Genomic DNA, 22,322 nt, shown 5'->3' with positions numbered 1-22,322 from the left:
AGGCCTTGCTTCTTCCAGATTTCTGGATAAGTTGGGAAAAGTGCTCATTTAATGTGCCTAAGGACATAGATCTTCACACAAATGTCTTTGGCTCTTCCAAATTCTGGAAACACTGGTGGAGCCATCAGCTATCCCAATCCATGATATCCTTGCAAGAATTATTAACAAGTATGTGAAAAAAAATCATCTTTCCTGTCTCCCAGTAGCAAGGAAACTAGACCTTAAATATAGAGTGCAAAAATTCCTGGGGTTAGGAATAATACAATTTCTCTATCAATCATTTGTGAAAGAATTGGCTCTTAAAAGAGCAAAGAAAAGAGGATATACTTGAATATTCTGCCAAGGAGGGATCTGTAGGAGATATCAGACGTTTTTACCACTGTATGCAACAAAATATGAATTCTGATCACAATATGGACACAGACCTGTATTCCAGCTAAGGAATATAGAGGTGATGAACTTTGATCTAGAGAAGCAATTCATGGCTGAGCTATTTGTTCTGCCAGCAAGCTGAATACTGAGGGCCCTCTAAGGTCTGACTGTCTTTTTCCATAAACAAGATGAGGAACTTGTGACTGAAAATAACTTAATCTACCTAGGAACAGATCCCAGTGCCTGCTTGGAAACAAATTACCAATCCGCGAAGGAGAGTTTATCGGATGGGGGGCTCACAGATGACTTTCTCCACAGCCCAAATCTGCTTGTAAATTAAAACAGCCTGTCCAAAGGGCAAGCTCATCAGACAGGTTGACGCACAGAAAAATCCTGACACAACAAGACAGTTCACTGTCAGATTACTGGACTGGACCACACCCTGCTCCAGAGCCGCCAGGTAGCAGGAGCAGTGACACCCCCCCCCCCCCCTCTCTATGGGAGAGGGAGACAGCACTCTGAAATGAAGAAATGACCCCTTTTTATGCTCTGTAACTATGAATGAACTGTTGCATATTCATGTTCTGACTTTAAAAAGCTGCAGTGGAGAGATACTCGTTAACACCTGAAGTCAACACCTGAGCCATTGCTGCTTGCCTCTCCCTACAGCCAGCAGACTCGTTTCAGCCTACCCGAGGTCTCCTCCTGTAAGAGAAGGTCCTGCTTGCTACACCTTGGCCTGGACAACAGAGACTTCAACTTGTGCTGCCACTCTAGGGACATCCTCTGTGAGCGAGTGTGTCTCCCATGGATCTGTAATCTGGACCTCTATAAGGGTGAGAACAGATGGTAATCTTCTACAGTCATGAGGGCTAGCTAGTTATGTTCATTAATTTATATTAGTGATGTGCATCGTTTTTCTGACGGATGAAAATATCGTACGATATTGTCTAATCTGTCAAGAATCGGGGTGGGGGGGGATGGCCCATGCCATTTTGTTAAGATGGCTCCGGCCGTCCATTGCTCCTACCATGTGTCAGGGGCCGGCCAATGGCACCGATAGCCCCTGTCACATGGTAAGGGCAAAGGGCATTCGGCGCCATTTTGTTTACTGGAAGCCGACGGCCCGAAAGTGGGAGATCACTCCCTGGACCCCCGCTGGACCACCAGGTACTTTAGGAAAGTTTTTGGGGGGGGATTCTAAATAATTAGATTTAAAGGGTCAGGGTGGTTTGGTTTTTTTTCAGCTTGGAACAGCCGAAAAAATAGCGGTCAGAACACGATACCAGAAACGATTCCGGCACCGATTCACATCTCTAATTGATATTTTTTTATTTATTTATTTATTTATTTAATTTTATATACCGACAGCCGTTTGCACATCATGCCGGTTTACAGATAACTTACAACCAAGGATATATAGGCAGAGCCTTTACAAGGAACAGTGTGTAACATAAATGCAGTAACAGCAAATAACTGGATAACTTGGGGGAGGGAGAGGTAGGGATGGTCGTGACAAAGGAGGGGGCAGGGGGAGGGTGAAAACAGATACATGAGGCAAGAATATGTACAGGGAATCAAGGGACAATTGATATGTACATAGGTTATTTACAAACTGTATAAGCGCGAAAACAACAGTAATTGAGGTGAGAGAATGTATGCGGTTGTACTCAGTAACATTTATTATGTGCAGGAGGTTAAGGGAGGGGTTTGTAGTTCCTTAGAGGGGGTGGGTGTTGGGTGTAGGTCCTGTAGTGGAGGTGTTGGTACGAGATGGTGGTCGGGTTAGGGTATTAGTAGGTGACGATGATGTTTGGGGGTATGCTTGGAGGAAGAGCCAGGTTTTGAGTTTCTTTTTGAAAGTGGGTGTGGAGGTTTCGGTGCGTAAGTCAAGAGGCATGGAGTTCCAAAGGGAGGGGCCTGCGAGGGAGATGGCCCTATTGGTGGTGGAGATGAGTCTTGTGGATTTTATGGAGGGAGGAATAAGAGTTCCACGAAGAGAGGAGCGGGTGGGTCTTGTGGAGGTACGAGGGAGGAACGGTGGGTTTAGCCAGTTGTAGTGTTCGTTAGTAATACTTTTGTGGATGAGGGTAAGGGTCTTGTATATAATTCGTGAGTGGATGGGAAGCCAGTGGAGATTCATGAGGGTGGGAGTAATGTGGTCTTTCTTCTTGGTGTTAGTGAGGATGCGTGCAGTAGCGTTTTGAAGGAGTTGTAGGGGTTTGATGTGGGTAGCAGGGAGTCCAAGTAGGAGTGCGTTACAGTAATCCATTTTTGAAAAAATTATAGATTGGAGTACTGTGCGGAAATCAGAGAAGTAAAGAAGGGGTTTGAGTTTTTTGAGGGTTTGTAATTTGAAGTAACAGCTGCTAAGGATAGATTTGATATATGGTTTGAAGGTTAGTTGGTTGTCAAATATAACGCCCAGGTTTCTTGTGTCTGAGAGAAAGTTAGGGGGGTGGGGGGTGGAGGGAATGGGTATGGGTGCATGTCTAGGGGAGATGAGGAGGAGTTCCGTTTTTTGCGGGTTAAGGGCTAGGTGCATGTCAGTGAGGAGTTGGTTTATGGAGGCGAGAATGGTGTTCCATTTTTGGAGTGCAGTGAGTACAGAGTTTTTGAAGGGGATGAGGATTTGCACATCATCTGCGTAGATGAAGTGTGTAATACCAAGGTTGGAGAGGAGGTTTGTAAGGGGGAGCATGTAAATGTTAAATAGGGTGGAAGAGAGGGAGGATCCTTGGGGGATGCCACAGTCAAGATTTACAGGGGGGGATGTAAAATTGTCGGTGAGGACTGTGTACGTACGGTTTTGGAGGAAGGACTTTATCCAAGAAAGAGCAGTACCTGAGATTCCTATACTGATGAGAGTGTTGATGAGGATGTTATGATTTACGGTATCGAAGGCGGCGGAAATATCTAGCATGGCGATGATATAGGAGTTACCGGCGTCCATTCCTTTGATGATGGTATCTGTAAGGGAGAGGAGTAGGGATTCCATACTGAGGTGTTTTCGGAAACCATATTGTGTTGGTGATATACCCAAAGCCAGTCAAAGTCTCTGATATTCTAAGTTTACTAATGATGTAGAGCTTTACTCAGTATAAACCTGTGCTGTGTGAAGGACATTAGAGGCAGGTGTTTATTTTATTCTAACTGCTAAACCTGAAGTGTCTGAAAATAAAGCAGTCTGATTCTGAAACAAACAGGTGTCCTTTCTTAGACTTTTTGGATCGCATATAAGGTAATAAGTGGTAAGCTCCCATAGCATGGCCAGTATCCCCCAGATAGGGAAGGCAGGCAGTCTCCTCCCAGCTACATATACCCTTATATTGCCTACAGATCCCAGGCTACGGGACAATTTTAATAAAAAGTTCCAAAATTCAATGCTTAATGTATGGATTTCCATTCATAGAAACATAGAAATGACGGCAGAAGAAGACCAAACGGCCCATCCAGTCTGCCCAGCAAGCTACACACTTTATCCATTTTTTTTTCCCTTTTTTCCCTTTTTCTCTCTCCCACCTTCTACTATTGGTTTCCAGTACCCTCCAGCCCTAATTCCCCTCCACCCCACCACCAATTTAGACAGCAGTGCCGTATCTGCATCCAAGTGACATCCAGATCAATTAGGGGTAGCAACCGCTGTAACAAGCAGGCCACACCCTTGCCCCATACTCTTACCCACCCCTGTTTTTATTTTTTGTTTGTTTTTTTATTTTTTTTGGAGATAGCAGCCCTCCATCCTTCCGCTCCGTGAAGGTGGAACACTAACTACTGGCCACTGGCATCCCGCTCCGTGAATGCCTCTGTGGCATTCTGTGGTACCATTCTGTGGTACCATTCACCAATTCTACATGGTTCAGTACTTACATGATTGTATAGAAAAACTGCAACCTTTTCTTCTGGCTAATGAAGGTGGAATCATATACCCTCAGTCACTCTTGGATGCTGAAGAGTGTATATATCGCCATCTTTGATTTGGCTGTGAGGCATTCGATACCACCTCTGTGCTCCTCGAACTCCATTGCAGCTCAAGACATGGCCTGGTTAAGCGCTAGTGGCCCATGCGTTGGTATCTATGACAAATTGGCAGATATTCTCTATCTAAGTGATCGTTCTCAGAGAAAAGATCAGAGAAACAGTGGTTCAAATAAAGGAATAGTATGTGGTGGTCCAGTCCCTCTTTATAGAACCAGAACAACAGTCTTCTGCAAGGTGCCCTTACTACATAAGAGCATAAAAATAAAAATGTCATACTACCGCGCTACCCGGCGCGCACAAATGTATGCCCAATTTTATAACATGCGCGTGCAGCACTACTGCACTAACCACATCCTCTAGCAACAAATTCCAGAGCTTAATTGTGCGTTGAGTGAAAGAATTTTCTCTGATTAGTTTTTAATGTGCTACTTGCTAACTTTATAGAGTGCCCCCTAGTTCTTCTACCAAAAGAGTAAATAACCGATTCACATTTACCTATTCTAGACCTCTCATGATTTTAAAAACCTCTGTCATTTCCCCCCTCAGCCGTCTCTTCTCCAAGCTGAACAGCCCTAACCTCTTTAGCCTTTCCTCATAGGGGAACTGTTCTATCCCCTTTATCATTTTGGTCGCCTTTCTCTGTACCTTCTCCATCGCAACTATATCTTTTTGAGATGCGGCGACCAGAACTGTACACAGTATTCAAGGTGCGGTCTCACCATGGAGTGATACAGAGGCATTATGACATTTTCTGTTTTTTATTCACCATTCCCTTTCTAATAATTCCCAACATTCTGTTTGCTTTTTTGACTGCTGCAGCACACTGAACCGACTATTTCAAAGCGTTATCCACTATGTCATCTAGATCTCTTTCTTGGGTGGTAGCTCCTAATATGGAACCTAACATTGTGTAACTATTACATGGGTTATTTTTCCCTGTATGCATCACTTTGCACTTATCCACATCAAATTTCATCTGCCATTTGGATGCCCAATTTTCCAGTCTCACAAGGTCTTCCTGCAATTTATCACAATCTGCTTGTGATTTAACTACTCTGAATAATTTTGTATCATCTGCAAATTTGATTACCTCACTCGTCGTATTCCTTTCCAGATCATTTATAAATCTATTGAAAAGCACGGGTCTTAGTACAGATCCTTGAGGCACTCCACTGTATACCTTTTTCCACTGAGAAAATTGTCCATTTAATCCTACTCTCTGTTTCCTATCTTTTAACCTGTTTGTAATCCACGAAAGGACATCTCCACCTGGCCCATGACTTTTTACTTTTCTTAGAAGCCTCTCTTGAGGAACTTTGTCAGATGTCTTCTGAAAATCCAAATATACTGCATCCATCGGTTCACCTATATCTACATGTTTATTTACCCCTTCAAAAAATGAAGCAGATTTGTGAGGCAAGATTTGCCTTGGGTAAAGCCATGCTGACTTTGTTCCATTAAACCATGACTTTCTATATGTTCTGTGATTTTGATATTTAGAACACTTTCCCCTATTTTTCCTGGCACTGAAGTCAGGCTAACCGGTCTGTAGTTCCCAGATTGCCCCTGGAGCCCTTTTTAAATATTGGGCTTACGTTAGCCACCCTCCAGTCTTCAGGTACAATGGATGATTTTAATCATAGGTTACAAATTTTTACTAATAGATCTGAAATTTCATTTTTGAGTGCCTTCAGAACCCTGGGGTGTATACCATCCAGTCCAGGTGATTTACTACTCTTCAGTTTGTCAATCAGGCCTACCACATCTTCTAGGTTCACCATGATTTGGTTCAGTCCATCTGAATCATTACCCATGAAAACCTTCTCCGGAACGGGTATCTCCCCAACATCCTCTTCAGTAAACACCGAAGCAAAGAAATAATTTAATCTTTCTGTGATGGCCTTATCTTCTCTAAGTGCCCCTTTAACCCCTCAATCATCTAATGGTCCAACTGACTCCCTCACAGGCTTTCTGCTTCGGATATATTTTTAAAAGTTTTTACTGTGAGTTTTTGCCTCTCTGGCCAACTTCTTTTCAAATTCTCTCTTAGCCTGTCTTATCAATTTCTTACATTTAATTTGCCAACGCTTATGCTTTATCCCATTTTCTTCTGTTGGAACCTTCTTCCAATTTTTGAATGAAGATCTTTTGGCTAAAATAGCCTCTTTCACTTCACCTTTTAACCATGCCAGTAATAGTTTTGCCTTCCTTCCACTCTTAATGTGTGGAATACATCTGGACTGTGCTTCTAGGATGGTATTTTTTTTAACAATGTCCACGCCTCTTGCACACTTTTTACCTTTTTAGCTGCTCTTTTCAGTTTTTTTCTAACTACTTTGCTCATGTTGTCAAAGTTTCCCTTTTGAAAGTTTAGCACTAGAGCCATGGATTTGCTTACTGTCCCCCTTCCAGTCATTAATTCAAATTTGATCATATTATGATCACTATTGCCAAGCGGCCCCAGCACTGTTACCTCTCTCACCACATTCTGTGCTCCACTGAGAATTAGATCTAAAATTGCTCCCTCTCTCAATCAGTTCTTGAACCAATTGCTCCATAAAACTGTCATTTATTCCATTCAAGAACTTTATCTCTCTAGCATGTCCCGATGTTACATTTACCCAGTGAATTTTGGGGTAATTGAAATCTCCCATTATTACTGCTCTACCAATTTGGTTAGCTTCCCTAATTTCTCTTAGCATTTCACTGTCCACGCCTGTTGTACACTTTTAACCTTTACAGCTGCACTTTTTCAGTTTTTTTTCTATTTTCCTCATTTTATCAAAGTTTCCCTTTTGAAAACTTAGTGTTAGAGCTGTAGATTTACATATTCTCCCCCCTTCCAGTCATTTGTTCAAATTTGATTGTTATGATAACTATTAAGAAGTGGCCCCACCACCATTACCTCTCTCACCAAATCCTGTGTTCCACTAAGAATTAAACCTAAAATAACTCCCTCTGTCGTTGGTTCCTGAACCAATTGCTCCATGAAGCAGTTGTTTATTCCATCCATGTCCTGATGTTACAATTACCCAGACAATATTCAGGTAATTGAAATCTCCCAAGACCATATTTCCAGAGATGCTCCTTCTGGCAGTCCCAGTGATACTGGATCCCTTCTCTACAGGCTCATGCTTGACAGTATGAATTCCACTAGCCAAAAAACAATGCAACAAGTGTGAGCCAAGTTTCTGACCTCATTCCTACTTAGGGAATAACCACTGCTATTAATTGCATCAGTAGCATGGGTTCTTCTTAGTGTTTGGGTAATTGCCAGGTTCTTGTGGCCTGGTTTTTGGCCTCTGTTGGAAACAGGATGCTGGGCTTGATGGACCCTTGGTCTGTCCCAGCATGGCAATTTCTTATGTTCTTATGTTCCAAACCCAACAATTACCCTTTCCAGTATGGGAGAGAATCCAGCACTTAGAGAAGGGGTGCAGGGTCATCAAAGATTGCTGAGTTCTCAAGATTGTGAAGTTTGGATACTGCTTATGTTTTTCTTGGTTTCCTATGCTTCCTTGTTGCTTAGCCTTCAATCCAGATCTGTCTCACTCAGTGCATCTCAACTTAGAGAAAGAGTTGTTCCTCAAGCAGTGGGTGATAGAACCAGTTCCTATCACCATGGCCAGGGATTCTACCGCTATTGCTTATCCCCAAGAAATCCAGAGAACCGAGATCCATCCTGGGTTTAAGAAGCATATACTCTGGGAGAACTTAAAAATGAATTCCTTCCATACATTTCTTCCCTTCATATTCATATGCTCATATTCCCATCCATCTTTCCCACTAGCATTACCTCCATTTCATGGTAGACTCCTCCCACTATCAGTACAGAGTTCTCCCCCTCACCCTGGCTGTAGTAGTAGCACATCTGCGGTGAAAGGGCACCTGAGTTTTCCCTTACCTGGGTGATTGGCTTGTGATAGCAAGTTCCCAGGAAGGTGTGCTAAGCTCCCTACAAAAATCAATACAGCTACTACAGTTGTTAAGGCTCCTCCTGAATTTCATGAAATAAACTCTAATTCCTACCCAGAAAAAATAAATTCATTGGAGCTTGGATAGATTCTGCACAAAAGAGAGCTTTCCTTCTGACAGATTGAGCAAACACCCTCTCTGTTGAACGCCTTTCAGTCATTGGCCAGGGAGGTCCTGGTTGTTCTTGGCCACATAATGGCGGCAATTCTTGTAGTTGCACTAACCCACCATCACATATGACTCCAGCAGTGGGGACTGTGGAAAGTAGGCTGACTGGTTATAAATTATGTAAAATAACATTCTGCACAATCTGGTAAAGCAAAACTTAGTTTACTATATGTTGTAAATATATGGTATGAAATCAGCAAAGAGAAACAATATCATAATGAATATCAGTACAAGCACACAACATCACAGTAGGCATTACATAGATTAATCCAGTAAATAAGATTACAATCACAGAGATAAGAATAAAGAAAAGGTATTATACAAAGAACACTCTCATAGGTCCTCCCTGCTATGGAATCGTGTATTCTTGAAATGAAGGACTGTACGATGTCAGGGACTCCACATATACAAGTTATTTGCTCTCTTGTTTGTGGCTCATTCAATGACCCACTGTTGCAGACAGCTTTATACATCAAATTCTCTCTGACTTTAGTCCACTGGCTACAAGTTAGGTGTTTCAATTTGCACCCATAGTTCTGACATTAGCCATCTGAAGTTGTCAAGCTATAGCAATTAAGACTCAGTTACAGTAAGATTTACTGCTTTAACTTTGGCTGTTAGGAAGATATCCTGTACTAGTCTCCTGAACGCTGGCTCTCATCAGTGTTATCTCTTAGAACAACAAATGTTAGAGGAGCCAAATGTCTCTTGCCTCTCCTGCCTTATTAGCTCATCAGTAACAGCGAGAGACAGTGTGCTGAGACAGTATTTCAGGCTTTAATAATTCTTATGCTTAAATTTTGCTAAGCTGTGTACAATAACTTATTGATCCACATTTATCAATTTATTGGGGGTAAAGTGACTTGCCCAAGGTCACAATGTGCAACAGTGGGATTTGAACCCTGATTTCCCTTGGTTCGTAGCCACTAGGCTACTCCTCCATAGCTAACCCCATTTTTGCGTTAGTGTCTTCTGGAAATCTTAACTAGCTCCCTAAAATTTTCTTACAGGGCCTTGGTTCCCAATGGGACCAGCTTACTCTATTCTTAACAACCAAAGTGGAGGCTTTGTTAAAAAAAAAAAAAAAAAAGACACAGGAATTGTGTTGGTGGCTAGTCCCCTTTTCAGGAAGGAGCACCACTCCATTTACTTCCTCACCAAGTAACATTGGCAACGGATACCTCCATAAAGGGTTGGGAGGCCTACACAGGCCTCTTCCAAACTCAAGGGATTCTGTCATTCATAGAATGACAATTTCAAATCAACCTTCTAGAATTGAGAGTGATCAGATATGCTCTAACAACTTTCACTCACTTTCTCTGGGGAAAAGCATTCTCATTCAGACTGACATCCAAGTTGTCATGTTCACTCTGACTAAGCAAGTGGAGGGATGGGGGGCACAGGATCATAAACTCTTTGCCAATAAGTGGATTGCAAACTGGCTAAAAGACAGGAAACAGAGAGTAGGATTAAATGGGCAATTTTCTCAGTGGAAGGGAGTGGACAGTGGAGTGCCTCAGGGATCTGTATTGGGACCCTTACTGTTCAATATATTTATAAATGATCTGGAAAGAAATACGACGAGTGAGATAATCAAATTTGCAGATGACACAAAATTGTGCAGAGTAGTTAAATCACAAGCAGATTGTGATAAATTGCAGGAAGACCTTGTGAGACTGGAAAATTGGGCATCCAAATGGCAGATGAAATTTAATGTGGATAAGTGCAAGGTGATGCATATAGGGAAAAATAACCCATGCTATAATTACACGATGTTGGGTTCCATATTAGGTGCTACAACCCAAGAAAGAGATCTAGGTGTCATAGTGGATAACACATTGAAATCGTCGGTTCAGTGTGCGGCGGCAGTCAAAAAAGCAAACAGAATGTTGGGAATTATTAGAAAAGGAATGATGAATAAAACGGAAAATGTCATAATGCCTCTGTATCGCTCCATGGTGAGACCGCACCTTGAATACTGTGTAAAATTCTGGTCGCCGCATCTCAAAAAAGATATAATTGCGATGGAGAAGGTACAGAGAAGGGCTACCAAAATGATAAGGGGAATGGAACAACTCCCCTATGAGGAAAGACTAAAGAGGTTAGGACTTTTCAGCTTGGAGAAGAGACGACTGAGGGGGGGATATGATAGAGGTGTTTAAAATCATGAGAGGTCTAGAACGGGTAGATGTGAATCGGTTATTTACTCTTTCGGATAGTAGAAGGACTAGGGGACACTCCATGAAGTTAGCATGGGGCACATTTAAAACTAATCGGAGAAAGTTCTTTTTTACTCAACGCACAATTAAACTCTGGAATTTGTTGCCAGAGAATGTGGTTCGTGCAGTTAGTATAGCTGTGTTTAAAAAAGGATTGGATAAGTTCTTGGAGGAGAAGTCCATTACCTGCTATTAAGTTCACTTAGAGAATAGCCACTAACATTAGCAATGGTTACATGGAATAGACTTAGTTTTTGGGTACTTGCCAGGTTCTTATGGCCTGGATTGGCCACTGTTGGAAACAGGATGCTGGGCTTGATGGACCCTTGGTCTGACCCAGTATGGCATTTTCTTCTTCTTCTTCTTATCAAGCTGTCCTCAAGCGACCTATCAGAGATCTACAACATATTAGCGGATCGCCTCAGCAGAGTTGTTTTGATTACGCAAAATGGTCTGTGCAGCAGTGAACAGCCGTCAGACTACTCAGTCTATGGAGACTTCCAGCAATCTACCTATTTGAATCAGAGCAAAACAGAAAACTGGAAAAAGTTTTGCTCCATTTTCCCAGCAAACTCAGATCTGCTCAGGACACTTTTCTGCTCGATTGTTGTGTAGATCTTATGTATACCTTTCCACCAATCCACTGATAGCTGGAACAGTGCAAAAAGTGCTCAGACTAGGCCCCAACAAGTTTGGTTTGTGTATCTAGTACAGTTGTCCAGCGGTTCTACAATCTCTTTTGGGTCAGATCCATCCTTATTAACTCAAGAAGAGGGAAATCTGTGTCATCTGAACCTTCCTTCCTCAACTTGACGGCTTGGATATGGAGTGGTTAATGATCACCGAATTGCCTTTACTCAAGGAAGTTGAGGACATAATAGTGTCTGCCAGAAACCCATCAGCTAGAAGAGCCTATGGTTTTAAATGGAAAAGGTTCCTATATGATGTCAACGTAATACCTTGGATCCATTTACATGTGAATTCTAAGTTACTGAGCTATTTGCTCTCTCTTTCTGCTTCAGGACTTAGCACCTCAACAGTAAGAGTACATCTCAGTACCATAGCAGCTTACCATGCTCAAATTGAGGGGAAGCCCCTTTCCATTCATCCATTAGGTTGCAGGTTCATGAAAGGCTTATGGAATACTAAACCTCTAATTGTGAAACCACCTGTTCCATGGGACTTAAACATGGTTTTGGGACAACTAATGAAGTTGCCATTTGAACCATTGGAATCTTTCTCTCAAGTTTCTAACATGGAAAGTATAGTAATAATCTTCGTAGCAGTAATGTCAGCCAAAAAGGTCTGCGAGCTTTAGGCTTTACTACATTATCCACCTTAAACTAGTAGGACTTCAAATTACAGACACCATCAAGGCTCATCAAGTTAGAGCCATGGTTGCTTCAGTGACTCATCTCCGAACATTACCACTCAGAGATCTGTAAAGCTGCAAAATGGTCATCAGTGCACACTCATTACTGTTTGGACAGTCTCTCAGAGTCAGAGTGGATTCTGACGAGCAGTTTTGTGTAGCCTATTCACTCAACAGTCTATTCTCCATGGTGGGCTCTGAGTTGCTTATTTAGTAAATGTTTTGCTACAGCCCTCAGCTTGGAACTCCCCTTATGTCGGGCTAATTCAGCCCTGCTTGTTGATGGAGAAAGCAAGTTTACTTACTGTAAAGGTGTTCTCTGTAGATAGCAGAATGAATTAGCCATGTTAAATATCTACCACCCTCTTTGGACAGTTGATTACTTAGCTAGAATTATCTCTAAAATCAACTGAGCAAGGCTTATGAGGCAACAACTGCATGGGAATTCCCACACTTGATCAGAGCAAAAGCTCTAAGCTAAGAGATAGGGGGTCTGTTCGGTGCTGCCAGATGACGTCACCCACAAGTCATGGCTAATTCATCCTGCTGTCTACAGAAAACAATTACAGTAAGGGAACTTACTATAATGCATGCATGATTTTCCTGTATTGTTTTAGATCAACATGTGCCACACCTGAATGCCTTAAGTCATTGGAAAGCTATTAATTATCCATAATTACTAAGGTAGTATTCAGTAGTTACACTATTACATAGGATTAGTTAACTTAGCTGTCTGGTAAACCAAGCACCAGTAGGGCATGGGAGAGAAATAGAAGGAACAACTGCGTTTTATAAAGATAGACAGAACAAAAACAACAAATATAAAAGAACAGGTCCCAGAGGAGATGGAGATGGGCATTATCCTGGGAGAAACCGTAATAGCACTGATAAACCGAATCGGTCTTGGCAAAAGGCAGTGTCTAGAGAAAGTAGTGTTGATTGAATACCATGATGTAGCCTTGCAGATTTCTGTATTTTAGACATTTGCTACTGATGTTGCCATTTTCCTAACAGCATGATTGTTGATGTGTCCTTCCAGATGCTAGCCTACCAGGGTGTAACAGAGATGCAATGTGTTAACCCAGTAGAGACTGAACATTTTCCCAGAGGAAGGCTAGGTTTGTGGGCATCAAAGAAATAAAAAGCTGGATGGCTTTAGTTTGCTTCAGATAGAAGGTGAGAGCTCTCCTGCAGTCCTGGTTGTAGAGGGCAGGTTCTCCCTTGTGGGCATGATTAAGGCGGAATTCAGACCAATGTTTAGCAGTAACTTCTGAGTCTATTTGAAGGAATATATTTCTTGGGGCAGGCAAAATTGTTGGGTTTTTTTTTTTCCCTGGGTCCCAGCTTTATGATGAGGCATTAAAGTAGCTGAGAACTGCTTTGACAGAACCTACCCACAAGGAAATCCTTTTCATGCAGTCTTTTTGCCAGACTTGTGAGCTAACTCACAGCTTGGACGTTTTCTCGGTCAGGTAAGTGCCGAGTCTTTCCTGCTGGGTCTGGCTAGCTGAAAGTGACAACTAGGCGTCATTGCCTCCCAAGCAGTAGCCGTAGACTTCATAACGGCAATGGGTACAATAGCTGAAGTTGCTGGCAGGCTTTGGTGGCATTCGTTTCCAAGATCAGAATGGAAGTGAAGTTGAAAGTAATCATAAATAGTAGCATCGAGCTTTCCTTAAAAAGAAAATAAAAAGTGTTTGCTCTTGACCCATTTTGGTGACAAAATAAACGGTGAGAATAGAGTTCTTCAAAGTTAAAAGAAAGCAGAAATGAAGAGGACAAGGAGGTCTAAGGAGACAGAACCCGACAGGTGGAGGGCAGTAGGAAGAGCAGGGTGTTGTGGGTACAGTAAGGTAAAAGAAATGTGAGGCCTTGGAGTAGGAATGAACTGTTATGCCTATCTGCCTAGAATAGTAGAGAACCCAAAGGAGGAGATGGATCAAACTGGCTTGTTAAAAAGAGTGGTTTGGCTGCATGAAGCTCCCAAGAACAGAAGGCAAGGTCAAGCAACATAGAGCAATGGCAGGCCTTTGGTACATTCTCAGATGTAATCAGAGCAGGGTTGCTAACTCATGAAAAAGTTGTTGTTTTTGTTGGGGGGGTTTTTTTAAACAGTCTGCCAGATTTGTACTGATAACCTAACTTTTTTGCAAACATATATTTTACCATTGCCATGTTAAGCCCAATTGAATTTACTATGCTGACATTCACCCCTTTATGCACTGAGATCTAGTACCTTACATTCTGAGACCATGAACAGGACATGAGTCCCAAAACACATGAGGTTTTTATTAACATTAAATTGTTTATGGATGTTTCATTTTTTTGTTGTGTGTTTTTTTGTTTTGTTTTTTTTATTGGTCAGTAAATTTGCTACCGATGCTGCATTTCCTAGCATCGGTAGCAGGCTGATTTGAACATACTTCTCAACTAAGAGTATAGAGGATGAGGAACAATCTCCTGCGCGGGTCACAAGTTTGTACAGCTGACAACTGAAAGATATGGAGTGATGATCACAGTTAGAGCAATGTAGACTGTCAAGCTTGTAAGGCTGACAGCTGGGAGATATCCTTAGCTAGAATAGTGTAAGTAGGGACAGCATCTAATGTTATTAGGTATGCTTATTTTGGGAGAGCCAGTATTCCAGTGGCGTGCTGCAGTCACTGATAGCACAAATTGTTGTAGAAGATATTGATATTTAAAATGGTTGTATGTTGTTTTTTTTAATTGTAATGGAAATAACTCAACACCTGCAATTAAAGGATTGCCATCCTTACTTGCCTTTTTATAATAAAAATGCATAGTTTCTCCTTTTAAATATTTTACCATCATTTGTTTATTTAAAAAGTTTTTATATACCGCATTATAGGCAGGATCTGGCCATCAAGGCGGTTTACAGTAAAACATACATAGTTAAAACAATACTATTCATGCATACTAAAACACACAGTTAAAATAATGTATTGATAATTTCTACAAACTTTAAGCCTCCTGTTATCTCACAGCCCCTAATGGTGAGAATCCGTATACGGCAGGAAACTCTGCTATACGAAGAACAGTTGCATCATATAGGAGTTTAAAAGTTAACAGCACACGGCTGCCTTGACCTCCTGGTGATTTAGTGATGCTAGATGATAGCTGCAAGAATGTGGAATGGCAAAATTTCTTCAAGGGATAGTCCTAAGTAAATTCAATTTCTGGCAGCTGGCATTCACCTCACTATGAATTTCAGTTTTTAACTTGAAGCACAGCAGATCTGTCTGCCTGGTTAATAGCATAGTTTCCCAGGGGACTCCTCACAGATCAAATGAGTACTTTTGTTCAGGATCCCACACTCTCCTGGTGGGGCCATATAGTTGGTCAGAAACAAACTTCTGAAAGCTGCAAAATCTTGGACTTGTGCAAAGATCCTGTCTGTTTACTTGTACTCAGATGGTGAGTTAGTATGGATCATTTTTGTAAGTCCCACTTGCATCCCTCTCCCTCTGGATCTGAGGAAGGAGATGGAAGGCAGTAGCCTCTGGGGCTTAGGCTGAACCTCGTAAACAGAAATTTCTTCTTTGCTACCTCTGTCCTGAGACACTGTCTCTTCAAACTGCAGCTTTTCTTTTATTTTCTCATCTGGCCTTTTTTTGATCTGCAGAGGGAGAACCTCTTCTACCTCTGCTTCTGTTCAGTCCCAGACACAGAGTACAAAGAGAAACATTATGACATACCTTCCCCAGCTTATAAAGGAATAATCCCAAATTCAGGGGAGGCTCCAAATATACCACCTGAACCCATCCTGTGCTGTCTTACACTCCTAATAGTAAATTTGTTTACATTCAGCCTATAGAACTGTTACATCTGAGGCAGAATTGTCCATTATCCCCTGTGTTTTAGGGATTTTCGCATTTATGAATGAAAACGAAAGCAAAAGACTCTGCATGTTGCATTTGTTTTTCTTAGCACCTTTGTGAGTGTCAGTTTGATGACAATCTGAAATTTAAGAATACTATTAATGAAGAGGATTCTGATGCCATGCGCCTACAACCAGTTGGCCGAGATAAAGATGGCCTGATGTATTGGTGCCAACTGGACCAAGACCACAATATCCGAATGTATATAGAGGAGCAAGATGATCAGGATGGATCTTCATGGAAATGTGTTGTCAAGTAGGTTCATTCACTATATTTTTTTCCTTAGCATGTAAATGGTATTTTTAAATTTTATCTGGGGCCATAGACTCTGAAGCATCAATTTTCAAAGACCTGCTGAATGGGTAAGATACTGCAGTGAATTTTAGGAATTTAATCTTTTGGCAGATTTTAGCTGACTCTAATTGCCTAGAGCTGAAAATTCTCCTAAATCTAGCCAATCAAAGTTTGGCTAAATGGTTAGAATTAGGATTGCTGTTTGTAGGGTTGGGTTACATGGCTCGATTTAGCCTGGTAACTGTACTTAGGGCTAGATTCATCAAAATATCGCATGTGATAAGAGGGGCATGTTTTATGGTAATAGCCTATTTTCCTAGCGTGTAACCAGATGGACTCAGGACTAGTGGGTTATGTGCTCTTCTGTTAATAGATGGGAGACGGAGTCAGATTTCAAAGCTGACGTCACTCTAGATATACCCCTGCAGTAACCTCATCTCTTCAGTATCTCTCCGTCTCCTAGCAGATGCAGACACTATCCCACACACTAGAATAGTGTTAAGAATTACAACAAAGAAGAAAATTAAAATTTACCTTAAAGAAGATCGAGCCTCGCTCTCCTGTGGTGATACCTAAGAGTCCCTTCCCCAGTTGAGAATTCCTGAGGTGATTTCCGATAACCCTCAGAGGTGTGTCTTGGTCCGGTAGCCGGTTCCCGGCATGGATTTAGCCCCCAGAGTGGCTGAAAGGCAGCAGGTGCACAACCGAGTGCGGCGGTGAAGGTAAAGCTCTCTCCCTCTGCAGCTGGAGACCGTCCCGGCACTTGATCGGTAAGCGCCGAGGCTCGGATCGCCGTACCGATTCTTTTTCTCTTCCAACTAGGTGAAAGGGAGCACCGATCGGGTTGAGCAGCCCTGGTTGGGCTAGGCCCCGATCCGGTGCTGGGGTAAACGTGGAGTCCCTTGGTGGGGCACCATATTATGCGCGGGGGGTGTCGGTGCCATCTTCCCTTCTCGACCGGTGGTACGCGCGGGGTACGCCGGGTGGGCGATGCTCCTAACTTGTGTGCGTCCAATACAGATGCGCGTGCAACCAAGCGAACAGCCACGTTTACAACTGCAAGCACGCATTGAAGCTAGAGGCAATGGCACCGGCACCAAGAAGGCCAGAAGGTACTGTCTTTGCACAGCCAGCCACATAAGAGCCACGCAGCCTGAACTGGAGGTCCCGCCTGTGTCAGCATTGTGAGGAAGCCCAAGGGGAACCAAAGCCTGGTCCCTCACTGTCTGGGGATGGGTCCGGTACTACTATAGACGATAGCTCCCCGGATCTATGCATCTCTGAGATGGCTTCTCCACAAGAGGGGGCACCTCAGGGGCTCCTACTCAGATTCCCCCTGGGATTAAATGGACCCAGGGATCTTCTCCTGGTTAGAATTTTTCCAAGGGCTGCAAGCCTTGTTCAGGCACAATCAGCCCTGGCTGCGCACCGGGCTCAACCCCTGCTGAAAGCACAAGATCCTCCCTGCCCTGCTCAGATGCCTCGCCTAACAAAGAATTTCCCTGACAGGAACCCAGACACCTCAGATGATGAGGGCGGCTCCCTGGAGGAAGGAGAAATTTCACCAGGCCTGGAACCCATACCAAACCATGCTTCGCTTCTTCCACAAGGATGAATTATCAGCCTTTGTTTTCCAGACCCTGAAGACTCTGGGTATTCCAGGCACGGACCCTATGGCAGAACCAAAGAAGAACCCTATCCTGGTGTCCCTTCGTAAAGCCTCATGCTACTTCCCAATGATGGAAGCCATAAAGGAATTGATTGACCTGGAGTGGGATGCCCTGGAGGCCAGCTTCAAAGGGGGTCGGGCCTTGGAAGCCCTTTACCCTCTGGAACCAGTGACCAAAGGAACACCTGTGTTTTCTGAAAGTGGACGCCATGGTCTGTGCCGTCTCAAGGCGAACAGCCATTCCCGTTGAGGGAGGGGCTACATTGAAGGATACTCAGGATAGTCGATTGGAATCCATTCTTAAGCAGGCCTTCAATGCAAGAGCAATGACACTATAGATTGCTTCCTGCTGCACACTGGTGGCACATTCCTGCTTGCTCCTCTTGAGAGAAGCAAATAACTCCGGAACTTATACTGGTGAGATGATGGAACCTGCGGCAGAAATCCTAACAGACACAAGCTCAGATCTGGTGCGTACCTCAGACAGAGGAGTAGCCTCGTCAGTGGCAGCCAGAAGAAAACTACGGCTGTGAAATTGGTCTGCTGACGTGACCTCTAAAGCAAATCTCACAAGAATGCTTTTTAAAGGATCTCTCTTATTCGGAAGCGAATTGGAGAAGTTAGCCAGCAAATGGGGCGAATCCCCAGTGCCTCGGCTACCGGAAGACAGGAGTAAAGGATCTCAGTGCCCCTCCCCCAGAAGAGCCAAGAGCAGAGGCTTGCAACGCTTTAGACTCTAAAGGAACTCACAGTTCCAGGCACCTCGTCCCTCTGGAAGATCCCAGCCCTTTCGGAACTGACAGACCAAGAGAGGAACAGGCCCGGGGGCAGGCTCCATCCGTGCTCCCCAATGAGAATGGGCCGACCCATCCATAGGAAGAGGAAATAGGGGGTCGACTTGCCCTCTTCTACCAAAGATGGGTCAAGATCACGTCGGACAAATGGGTACTAAACATCATTCTAGAAGGTTACTCTCTGGAGTTCCGCAGCATCCCTCCAGACAAATTTATGATGTCACCCTGCCACTCCCACACAGAGACTGGCAGTGGAAGACACGCTAACAAGACTACTCAACCTGAAGTCAATAACTCTGGTTCCTAAGCCCCAACAAAATACGGGGTGCTATTCCATCTATTTTATTTCCAAGAAAGAAGGATCATTCCGACCCATCTTGGATCTCAAGAACGTCAACCGTCATCTGTGGATAGTACACTTCCGCATGGAGACTCTTTGTTCCGTGATAATGGCAGTACAACCAGGAGAGTTTCTAACCTCCCTGGACCTCTCCGAAGCCTACCTTCACATTCTAGTACATCAAGATCACCAGCGCTTTCTATGCTTTGCGATACTGGGTCACCATTACCAGTTCCGAGTGCTACCTTTCGGCCTAGCAACCGCCCCCAGAACATTCACCAAAATTATGGTGGTCGTGGCAGCAACACTAAGGAAGGAAGGGATTTTGGTACACCCTTACCTGGACGACTGGCTGATAAGGGCAAAGTCTTCGGAAGAGAGCTGGCAGGTGACTAGCAGAGTCAAGAACCTACTGCAGGAACTTGGGTCGTGAACACGGGCAAGAGCAGCCTGCAGCCCTCTCAATCTCTAGAGTACCTGAGGACCCGTTCCGACACCAAACAGAACAAAGTCTTCCCTCCCCTGAGGAGAAGGAAACTGAAGGAACAATTATGACGATTAATGACCAATGTATGCCCCAAGGTATGTGACTATCTTCAAGTCCTCTGCCTCATGGCATCAACCCTGGAGGTTGTCCCATGGGCAAGGGCCCACATGCAATCGCTCCAGCGCTCCTTACTCTCACATTGGAACCCACTGTTCCAGGACTACTCGATTCGCCTTCAACTACCAGCAGAGGTACGTTCTCAGCTTCAGTGGTGGCTACAAGAAGACCACCTAAGCAGAGGAGTAAACCTATCCCCACCGAACTGGATCTTGCTCACCACGGATGTGAGCCTGTGAGGGTGGGGAGCCCACTGTCAGGAACTGAAGGCCCAGGGACAATACAACAAGGAAGAAGCGGGATGGAACATAAACCGCCTGGAAGCTTGAGCAGTCAGACTAGCCTGCCTGTGATTCAGCCACATACTCTGAGGCAAAGCGATTTGGGTAATGTCTGACAATGCTACAACGGTAGCTTACATCACCCGCCAGGGAGGAACCAGGAGCCAGCAGGTGTCTCTGGAGATAGACCCTCTCATGGCATGGGTGGAGATAAACCTACAAGGGATCTCAGCCTCCCATATCGCGGGAAAAGACAATGCCTCAGCAGACCTTCTAAGCAGATAGAACCTGGACCCGGGGGAATGGATGCTGGCGACCACAGCTTTCCAAGTGATAGTAAATCACTGGGGCCTCCCAGCCATGGATCTACTGGCCACCCATCTCACTGCCCAAGTCCCCAGGTTCTTCAGCCGCAGACGAGAGCCACTCTCCCAAGGGATCGATACTCTAGTCCAGACTTGGCCAGAGGAAGACTTGCCATACGCCTTCCCCCCCATGGCCACTACTGGGCAAGATCATCTGCAGGATAGAACATCATAGGGAAAACACAAAAATAGATGCCTGGAGCTTTTTCAATGTTTATTAAAACAGAGACATATATTAAAAAACTTGCCCGACTCTGGCCGAGTTTCGCGGCTCACAAAGCCGCTGCCTCAGGGGCTACAAACAAACAAAAATCAATATCAATCACAACAAATCAAAAGTTAATAATTAACAACATCATTAAGATCTCAGAAAAATTAAAAAGTCTTTAATAACGTTTAAATACCTTTTTAAATTTTCACTAAGATCTAAGATATTGACCAAAACTAAAAATTATGAATAATCTTAAAATGAAGACAAAATTAATATGATGCCAAACATACCAAAAAATGAACTTCCTAAGTATAATGCCTGATATCTACTTAAAAAATATATCAAATACTATATATTGTCCTTTAAAAATCAAAGTAAAATTGCTTTACCTTCAACACTTCACAGCTGCAAATAACACTCAGTAGTGCAGTTTCTTCCAACATACAATCACTGATTGTCAGCAATACATAAGGCAACTGGAAAAAGTATATTTATTTATTTATTTAACATGTTTTTCTATACCGAACTTCATGACAAGCTTCATATCAGGCCGGTTTACATCGAACTTAGGGGTTAACTGAACAAAACCATATAACAGGAAGGCCGAGGTGCAGATACAAATAACAGGGAGCAAGAACTTGGGGGCTAGAGTAGCCAGGAAATAAAGGACAGAAAAACTGGAGCATGAGAACTTATGAATATATAGTGGCTGGGTCGGTCATTTAGTCTATTGGGCAAAATGAACGAACTGTTGTAGTGTTTGGCTTATGGGAAGGCTTGGATGAAAAGCCAAGTCTTGAGTTTTTTTCGGAAGGTAATCAGGCAGGGTTCCAGTCTTAGATCAGTCGGCAGGTTGTTCCAGATGATGGGGCCAGCTGTGGAGAATGCCCGTTCTTTCGTGGAGGTTAGACGAGAGGATTTAGTTGGGGGAACTTGAAGGGTTCCTTTGTGTGCCGCTCTGATGGGTCTTGCCGATGTGTATAGTTTGAGTGGGAACTGAAGGTCTAAAGGTAGTTGGTTGTGTATGGATTTGTGGATAATGGTGACTGCTTTGTGCAAAATTCTGTATTTAATAGGTAGCCAGTGTAGGTTTCTAAGTATAGGAGTGATATGAGTTCTCCGGTTGGTGTTGGTTAATATCCTGGCTGCTGAGTTCTGGAGCATCTGTAGTGGTCTAGTGGCAGAGATCGGGAGTCCTAAGAGGAGAGTGTTGCAGTAGTCAGTTTTGGAGAATAATGTAGACTGAAGGACAGTTCTGAAGTCCTGGAGATGGAGGAGGGGTTTGAGTCGTTATCAATGGTGACTCCTAAATCTCTAACTTGAGTGGTCTGAGGGATAGAGGTTGTCTGATCATGGCTGGAAGAATGGTCGGTGGAGATGAGAAGGATTTCAGTTTTGGCTGCATTGAGGACCAGGTTCAGGCTGGTGAGTAACTGGTTGATGGACTTAAGGCAGTTCTCCCAGAAGGAGAGCATTTTTGGAAGGGATTCTTTTATTGGGATCAGGATCTGAACGTCGTCAGCATATAAGTAGTGGATTAGGTTAAGGTTTGTGAGGAGCTGGCAAAGAGGCAGTAGGTATATAATTGAAGAGGGTGGGGGATAGAGAGGAGCCTTGGGGAACACCTAAAGTAGATTTGAAGTTAGGAGATTCTTTGTTATTGATAGTGATTTTGGAGCTTCTATTATTGAGGAATGAGCTGAACCATTGGAAGGCGTATCCGGATAATCCAATGTCTGAGAGACGAGTGAGGAGGATGCTATGGTTTACGGTGTCAA

The 22,322-nt window shown here is 43.5% G+C and overlaps 1 protein-coding gene across 4 annotated transcripts in view; it reads left to right on the top strand.

The window, feature by feature from the left end:
• RSF1 (remodeling and spacing factor 1) overlaps positions 1-22,322 on the top strand; it is a 293,731-nt gene that overhangs the window by 124,984 nt on the left and 146,425 nt on the right. For 3 of the 4 annotated variants that reach the window (XM_029602188.1, XM_029602187.1, XM_029602189.1), the window contains one exon: positions 16,036-16,241. The exons of the other annotated variant lie outside the window; for it this stretch is intronic. In XM_029602188.1, coding sequence (XP_029458048.1) covers positions 16,036-16,241 — 206 coding nt within the window. The remainder of the gene's footprint in view (positions 1-16,035; positions 16,242-22,322) is intronic. 4 annotated transcript variants of the gene reach the window in all.

The sequence above is a fragment of the Rhinatrema bivittatum genome, chromosome 5 (genome assembly GCF_901001135.1).
Source record: "Rhinatrema bivittatum chromosome 5, aRhiBiv1.1, whole genome shotgun sequence".
Taxonomy (NCBI): domain Eukaryota; kingdom Metazoa; phylum Chordata; class Amphibia; order Gymnophiona; family Rhinatrematidae; genus Rhinatrema; species Rhinatrema bivittatum.
This window is presented reverse-complemented; position numbering and strand designations above follow the sequence as displayed.